The sequence below is a fragment of the Carlito syrichta genome, unplaced genomic scaffold (genome assembly GCF_000164805.1).
Source record: "Carlito syrichta isolate Samal-C Ts95f unplaced genomic scaffold, Tarsius_syrichta-2.0.1 Scaffold113493, whole genome shotgun sequence".
Taxonomy (NCBI): domain Eukaryota; kingdom Metazoa; phylum Chordata; class Mammalia; order Primates; family Tarsiidae; genus Carlito; species Carlito syrichta.
Window position 1 is genome coordinate 14,230 of NW_007057589.1, and position 8,681 is coordinate 22,910.

Genomic DNA, 8,681 nt, shown 5'->3' on the forward strand with positions numbered 1-8,681 from the left:
ACCGGCTGGAGCTGCAGGAGGCGCGGGACCAGCGCCGCGACGCCGAGCTGCGCGTGCACGAGCTGGAGAAGCTGGACGCGGAGTACCGGGGCCAGGCTCAGGCCATCGAGTTCCTCAAGGAGCAGATCTCGCTGGCCGAGAAGAAGATGCTGGACTACGAACTCCTGCAGCGGGCGGAGGCTCAGAGCAAGCAGGAAGCCGAGAGGCTGCGCGAGAAGCTCCTGGTGGCCGAGAACAGACTCCAGGCGGTCGAGTCCCTGTGCTCGGCCCAGCACACCCACGTAGGCGGCCGCCCCTGCTGCCGGGCGGGAGGACCCCTGGGGGGGGCTGGCATTTGCGGATGCTGTTCTCCAGCCCAGAGGCGCGATCCTGGCCCCTGGGAGCCTGCCCAGGGAAGTCAGGGGTGGGGGATGCCTGGCTCAGGAGAGCCCCGGGCTCACTGTCAGAGATGGGTCCCCCACAGAGCATCCCGGAGAGGTGCGAGCTGGGTGCAGAGGGCAGGTGTCCTCCCCGTCCCCAAGCCCTGTCTCGCCTGCACACCTCCACCTGCGTGGGCTCCTGGACCTCCCTGGGACACCTGTGTCCTCCCAGGACCTCAGACCCTGCGCCCTGGGGCTGGCACGATGTGGAGGGATGCCTCGCCCATCTCTGGGGACTGCCATCTCCACTGCAGGCGCTGACCTAGGGAGCCAGGGGTGGCCTGCTTTCTGCCAACCCAAAGGAGGCTTGGGAGCGGCCGATCAGCCACTTCCTGAGTGTGGGGCTCCCTGGAGTGGGGCCTGGAAGCCTAGAGGGTGTGTTTTCAGAGAGGCCACTGCCACAATAACCGTTTTGCTCCAAATCTGGAAAGCCCTCCAACATCTGTCTAGCCCCTCTTCCTTCTGCTGAGCACATCCTCCCAGCTGGCACCCAGGTGGGCCGTGTCCCCTCCAGCGGGGCCGGGAAAGGCCTTTTGGGTGGCTCTGGGCACCCCATTTTGTCCCAGGCTCTCCATTGCTCCGTTTCGCTGTAACTCCTTGAGCCTAGTAGTAACCCCGTTTCACAGGTGAGCAAACCAAGACCCCAAGAGGTGTCCAGCCCTCTACCCGTGGGGCCAAGGCAGGCTGCCCAGGATGACAAAAGCCAGCTCTGAAGAGGAGGCATGGCTAGCGGCTCGGCTGTTGCCTGTGAACGAGGTGTCCCCAGGACTTCTCGGGGGCCAACGCCCCCACATCCATTGAAACCAGAACTTAGCGTGTGGCAGAGTGTCCCGGAGTCCAGGGTGTCCTTGTGTAAAGGGAGATCTGCCTGGGTCGTGCCTTGAGGTTGCTCCGTCTGCTCTCTGGCCCTTCCTCCCGGGGGCGCGGGGGGGACATTCTTTAACAAGTGCTATCCCGGGATCGTGAGCCGGAGGAGAAGGAAGACCCCCAAATTAGCTTGTGTGCGCATGTCTTGAAGAGCTGCTCAGGGCAGGTGGAAACACAGGCCTGCAGCCCGGGACCTGGATTCTCTTCGCAGGGGTGGTTTTGGGCTGTGGCCCTTGCACAGACTATGGGGGACAGAGGCCTGAGGACGACCCCCTACACATCACTTGCAGGTGCTCTCGGCCAAGGAGTGGCAGTGGCCTCAGGAAGGCCCACCTCTTGATTTTCTGCATACCTTGGGGCCTCAGTCTGGACTCATTATGTCCCCCAGATTCAGAGGTCCAAGGATAACTGGATTTTTGGTCTCACGCAGTATACATGGGAGTTTTTTTTTTTTTGAGTTGGAGTCTCACTCTGTCGCCCAGACTGGAGTGCAATGGCCGTTCCTGGCCACTGCAACCTCGATCTGCTGGGCTCCAGCGATTCTTCCACCTCAGTCTTTCGAGTAGCCGGAATTACAGGCATGCACTACCATGTTTTTGATTTATTGTAGAGATGAGGGCTCACCAAGTTGCCCAGGCAGGTCTCGAACTCATGGGCTCAGACAATCCACTCACCTCAGCCCTCCCAAAGCGTGGGATTACAGGTTGAACCACCGAGCTCGGCTTACATGGGAATTTTAAAAAACTTTTGTTAGTATCTGCCTCATCTTCACTGCAACATATATATATATATAAATCATGGGGGCTAGGTGTGGTGGCTCACACCTATCATCCCAGCACTTTGGGAGGCAGAGGTGAGAAGATTGAGCCCAGGGGTTCGAGACCAGCCTGAGCAACATAGTGAGACCTCATCTCTACAAAAACAAAAATAAAAAATGAGGCTGGGCAGGTGGCTCAAGCCTGTCATCCCAGCACTTTGGGAGGCCGAGGCAAGGGGATTGCCTGAACCCGTGGGCTCGAGACCCACCCAGGCAACTTGGTGAGACCTCGTCTCTACCATATATCAAAAAATTAGCTGGGCTTGGTAGTGCATGCCTGTAGTTCCAGCTACTTGTGAGACTGAGGCAGAAGGATCGCCGGAGCCCTGCAGGTCGATGTGAGCATACCACTGCACTCCAGCCTGGGCGACAGAGTGAGACTCAGACTCGAAATAAAATAAAAAATTAGCTGGGTGTAATACCAGCTACTCAAAAGGCTGAAGCAGAGGAATCGCCTGAGCCCAGGAGGTTGAGGCTGTGGTAAACTGTGATCGTGCCACACTGCGCTCTAGCCTGGGACACATAGTGAGACACCCCCCAACTCAAAAAACAAAAAACCTTCTCAACAAGGGCAGGAGTGTCCACACAGAGCTGGGGGCATCAAGTGGGAGTCCCCGGTTGTCAGGGAGGTCAGGCCGAGGACATCACTCCCTGCCCATCCCTGCAAGTCCTCGAGTCCGTCCCTTGGGCCCCCTTTTGTGCAAACTGCAGGTGGACTGGCTGGGCCAGGCCGAGGGTGCAGGTGAGCGTCCCCCTTACTGGAGGTCTCCTTGCAGATGATTGAGTCAAACGACATTTCGGAAGAGAAGATCTGGACAAAGGAGACCGTGGAGGGTGAGTGGCCACGTGTGGGACTCCGGGCTTTGGGGAGAGGCTGGCAGGGTCTGCCTTCTGGCGGACCCCGTTGTGTTTGGCGCCACCTGCCGTTTGGTCCTGTGTGCCGTGCTGTTTCTTCCGACGGGAGAAGGGTGGCAGCTCTATTCATCGAAGCTGGGTGCTGTGCCAAGTTCTTTATTCTTTGTTGGGGTTAAGCTTTCTTTTTAAAAGCAGTTAGAAACTTCACATGGTTCAGAGGGCATAGCAAAGCGTTCCCTACTCCCAAGTTCCCTCCCTGAGGGTGCAGTGTTGACGCCTTTATATCCCCTTTCCAGAAATGTGCACATACAAGCAGCTAGGTAACACAGCTTGGCTGACACAAACTGTCCCCACCCTCAGCCCCTTCCTTTATTCCACTTAACGGTGTGTCTTGGAGACTGTGCCCCGTGAGTAGTACCTGCTTTTATGTGGCGTGGAATATTCCATCGTGTGGAGGCACCGCTGTATTTTTAGCCAGTTTCCATTGACGATCGCAGGGTGTCTGCAGGCTGGGTCTGTTACAAACGCCCCCACAGTCCGTTACTGTGACCTCCGTTGGGCTCAGCCCGTTTGAACTCCTCCTAGCTGTGGTTGAAAGCCTGTTTCCCCACGAACCTCACCAACAAAACGTGTCGTCAGACTTTGTGATCTCGGCCGATCTGAAAGGTAGAAAGTGTTATCTGAGGTGACTTCCACTCACCTGTCTCTTGTGTAAATGGAGTTAAGGGGTATTTCTGATTTCCATTCCTGCTTGTAGCTTTTGCCCATTTCTTTCTGACTGGGTTGTTGATCTTTTTGCTGAATTTTAGACTTCTCTACCGATGTGACAGTGCATACGGTTTTCACCCTTTGTGGTTTGTCTTTTAACTTTTCTTATGGTGATATTTGCCATGAGGATTTCTTTAGAAATCAGTCTTTTCTTTCATGTCTTCTAGGTCTGTTCTTTTTTAAAGTGTATCCCATGGTTTTTTGTGGTACTTTTTTTGCTCTGTTTTCTATGTCTTAGTCTCTGACCCATCCAGAATTTATCTTTCTGTAAGGTGTGAGGTAAGAATCCTTTTTTTTTTTGAGTTGGAGTCTCACTCTGTCGCCCAGACTGGAGTGCAGCGGCCGCTCCCGGCCACCGCAGCCTCGACCTGCTGGGCTCCGGTGACCCTTCCACCTCAGCCTTCCGAGTAGCCGGAATTACAGGCGCACGCTACCACGCCCCGCTGATTTTTTGATTTATTGTAGAGATGAGGTCTCGCTGCCCAGGCGGGTCTCGAACCTGCGGCCTCAGGCAGTCCACTCACCTCAGCCTCCCAAAGGCACAGGATTACAGGCTGAGCCACTGAGCCCGGCTGTAAGGATCCATTTTTATTTTTTTCCTCAATAGAGCACCTGCTTATCCCAATACCATTTTTGAAAAGCCCCTTCCCTCCCTGCACCTCCACTGAGTGAATTGCTACCTTTCTCATCTTTAAATTCCTGTAGGTAATTGACACTATTTCTGGACTTTCATTCCATCCAAGTGAGCTGTCAGTCTGTTCATGTGCCAGTTCTGTAATGTTTTCATTATTTCAGCTTTATTTATGCTGTGATTACCAGCATGGGTAGTCTTTGCTTCTCTGCTTTTTGGCAATTCTCTTGGCTATTCTTTTTTTTTTTTTTTTTTGAGTTGGGCTGTCGCCCAGGCTGGAGCTCAATGGCAAGATCACAGCTACCACAGCCTCAACCTACTGGGCTCAGGTGATCCTTCCACCCCAGCCTTGCAGTAACTGGGATTACATGTGCGCGCTGCCATGTCCAGCTAATTTTTTAAAAAATTTATTTATTGTTGAGACAAAGTCTCACCATGTTACCCAGGCTAGTCTTGAACCCTGGACTCAGGCAGTCCTCTTGCCTCGGACTCACAGAGTTCTGGATTACAGACATGAGCCATCACGCGCAGCCAAAAAGCAACCATTTTAAAGCACACAGTTTAGTGGCGTTTAGCACATTCACAATATCGTGTAACCGCTGCCACTGTCTAGTTCTAAAACATTCTCGTCTCCCCCACCCATTAACTGCGCTTCTCATCCTCCCCTCCCCCAGCCCATGACAACCACCAATGTAGTTTCCATCTCTATGGATTTATCTATTCTGGACATTTCATCTGAACAGAATCACACCATAGGCTCTTTTCACCGAACTTCTCTCCCTTAGCATAATGATTTGAAGGTTCCCCCGTGTGGTGGCATGTATCGGTGCATTATTCCTGTTTATGGCTGAATACTGTTCCGTGGTGTGGTCGGGCCACGTCTTGTTTATCCACATACCAGTTGGTCCCACTTGGGTTGCCTCCACCTTTTGGCTCTTGTGAATTGTGCTGCTGCGTGCATGGGTGTGCACGTTCCTGTTGAGTGCCTAGCAGGGGAGTGCTAGTTTGCATGCTGATTCGGTGTTAAATCCTTCCAAGGAACCGCCAAGGCCTCTTTTTGCTTAATTTTCCCAGTGGTTTTAGAATCGGCGTATTGAGTTCCACGAGAATTAAAGTCTCGCTGGTATTTTTAGTGGTCTTCTGTGACACTTAGGAGTGACCTCCAGAAGGCAAGTGTGTCTGGCAGCGCCATGCGTGCATTCTCTCCTTCGTGGCGGCCCCAGGCTCCAGGGCAGAACACACCCAGCTGCTGACCTGGGCACTGTTACCATCTTCCCCCTTTTCCACACTTGAGACCACATAATGTCGGATCTTCTTAGTTAGGGTGGGTTACCCGCGCTTGCCCACTGTCGGCCCAGGAGGACTCATGCTTCCTGTCCTCCCTTCTTCCCTAGGCCTGCAGGACAAGCTGAACAAGAGGGACAAAGAGGTAGCAGCCTTGACGTCCCAGACCGAGATGCTCAGGGCCCAAGTAAGTGGTAAGTCTCCCTCTTGCAGGGCAGGTATGGGGGGCTTTCACTGGGGCCCTGCCGGGCCACATGCCAATTGGGCATGGGGTGGGGGGGCACCTGGTTCAGAACAGCGCAGGTAGGCACAGTGGCGCATGCCTGTCATCCCAGCACTTTTCAGAGGCCAAGGTGGGAGGATCATTTGAAGCCAGGAGTTTAAGATTAGCCCGGGCAACATAGCAAGACCCCATCTCTGTTTTTTGGGGTTTTTTAAATTAATTAATTAATTAATTTTTTTTTTTGAGTTGGAGTCTCATTCTGTTGCCCAGACTAGAGTGCAGTGGCCGCTCCCAGCCACCGCAGCCTCCACCTGCTGGGCTCCGGTGATCCTTCCGCCTCAGCCTTCCAAGTAGCTGGAACTACAGGTGCGCGCTACCACACCCAGCTAGTTTTTGATTTATTGTAGTTGCCCAGGCGGGTCACAAACCCATCTCTGTTTTTAAAGAATGTTAAATTTTTTTTTCTTTTTTTTTTTGAGTTGGAGTCTTACTCGGTCGCCCAGACTGGAGTGCAGTGGCCGCTCCTGGCCACCGCAGCCTCGACCTGCTGGGCTCCGGCGATCCTTCCGCCTCAGCCTTCCGAGTAGCCGAAATTACAGGCATGCGCTCCCACGCCCGGCTGATTTTTTTTTTATTTATTGTAGAGAAGAGGTCTCGCTGCCCAGGCGGGTCTCGAACCCGTGGGCTCAAGCAATCTACTCACCTCAGCCTCCCAAAGGCACGGGATTACAGGCTGAGCCACTGAGCCCGGCTAGAATGTTAAATTTATAAGAAAGAACATTTTGGCTGGACATGGTGGCTCACGTCTGCAATCCCAGTACTGTGGGAGGCCAAGGCAGGAGGAATGCTTGAGCCCAGGAGTTTGAGACTAGCCTGGGCAACATAGCAAGACCTCATCTCCATAAAATGAAAAGGGAAAAGAATTTTTTTTTTTTGAGTTGGAGTCTCACTCCGTCACCTAGACTACAGTGCAGTGGCCACTCCCGACCACCGCAGCCTCGACCTGCTGGGCTCTGGCGATCCTTCCGCCTCAGCCTTCCAAGTAGCCGGAACTACAGGTGCACACTGCCGTGTCTGGCTAATTTTTTTGATTTTTATTGTAGAGACGAGATCTCGCCAAGTTGCCCGAGCTGGTCTCGAACCCGCGGGCTCAGGCAATCCACTCGCCTCAACCTCCCAAAGTGCTAGGATGACAGGCTGAACCACCGAGCGTGACCAGGAAAATCAATATTTTAAAAAGAGAGAGAAAAAAGTGGCCAGGGCCCAGTCACCTGTACCAGATGGATGTGTGCCCAGGGCAGCAGTGAGTGGGGGCATCTCCCACGTGTGTCCATCATACAGTCGGGCCCCTGGCCGGCTTCTCTCTAGAGGTCTGTGTCCTCTGCATTCTGAAATTCCATCACGGGCTCCACCCTTCTGGTCTTGAAGACCTTCTGGTTTCTCGTGGGCCTTTTGATTTGGTCTCTCTGCCTTGGCCCCTAGAAGAAAACCCAGCATGGATTTCAGATCGGGGGAAGGGTACTGAACACAGGCAAGCGCAAGACACAGAGATGGAGCTTGGGACGGGCAGGAGCCTGGAATGTGTGATTTTGTGACAAGTGGGCCGTGCTTCTCGTCCGCCGGAATGCCAGTGGCGGTGTCCATGAGATGGCCCCCCCTCCTGGGAAAGGGTTCCTACCCCTGCTTCTGTCCAGGCCCCATCACGTGGCATAATTGGTCCCGACAAAGGTCAGTGGACCTCAGGCTTCTCCGAGGCCAAGGTGAAGTGTAGTTTCTCCTTGTCCTGACAACAGTGTGGATACCCGCGTCCTTCTGGGAAGGGAGTCTGCTCCCCACACCAGGGAGCCTGGGCTGCTGTGCTTGGGGGCTTGGTTCGCTTTTTGGTTCTCTCGGACCCTTTGCTGCCTGCCTCTTAGCGATGACGGGGACCCATGATGCTTTTAAAGTTGCGCAATGGAGAGCTGGGTGAGGTGGTGCGTTTCTGTAGTTCTAGCACCTCGGGAGGCTGAGGCAGGAGGAGCACTCGAGCCCAGGGGTTTGAGGCTGCAGTGTGCAATGATTGCAGCTGTGAAAAGCCACTGCACTCCATCCTGGGCCACGTAGCCAGACCCTGTCTCTCCCAAGAAACAAACTACGCCGTGGAGTGTGTCCCCATCCTCCCCGGGAAATCCGCACCCTGCCCGGGCTCCCGGGAAGGACAGATTCTCATGTGTCCTCACCCCTCTTGCGCCCGCCCCTGCTGCCGACCCCAGCACTGGAGAGCAAGTGCAAGTCGGGAGAGAAGAAGGCGGACGCGCTCCAGAGGGAGAAGCGGCACTTGGAGGCCGAGCTGGAGGCCGTGACCCGGAAAACCCACGACGCCTCGGGCCAGCTGGTCCTCATCAGCCAGGAGCTGCTGCGGAAGGAGCGGTGAGGCAGCTGCGGGCGGCCCGGGTGCTCTGCGGGCGGCGGGGCGGGCTGGGCGGCCGACAAGGGCGAGGCCTCAGCTGGCTCTCCAGGCGGAGCGCGTAGGAGAGATTCTTGCTCTCCAGACCTTTCGGTTTCAGAGACCCCTTTCAACTCTTAGGAATTAACGAGGATCTTCAGAGAGCTTGTGTTTGCTCGTTCTGTATTTGCCGTGCTGGAAATTAAAACTGAGCCAATAGCCGGGCTCGGTGGCTCAGCCTGTAATCCCGCGCCTTTGGGAGGCTGAGGTGAGTGGATTGCCTGAGTCCGCGGGTTCGAGACCCGCCTGGGCAGCGAGACCTCATCTCTACAATCAATCAAAAATCAGCCGGGCGTGGTAGCGCATGCCTGTAATCCGGCTACTCAGAAGGC

The 8,681-nt window shown here is 54.8% G+C and overlaps 1 protein-coding gene across 1 annotated transcript in view; it reads left to right on the plus strand.

The window, feature by feature from the left end:
• Positions 1–8,681, plus strand: part of CLIP2 (CAP-Gly domain containing linker protein 2) — a gene marked incomplete at both ends in the record, with an annotated part of 26,739 nt that overhangs the window by 13,531 nt on the left and 4,527 nt on the right. Inside the window, 4 exon segments of the mRNA XM_021718942.1 lie at positions 1–281; positions 2,880–2,937; positions 5,752–5,835; positions 8,117–8,273. The exon segment at positions 1–281 is cut by the window's left edge and continues 51 nt beyond it. Coding sequence (XP_021574617.1) covers positions 1–281; positions 2,880–2,937; positions 5,752–5,835; positions 8,117–8,273 — 580 coding nt within the window.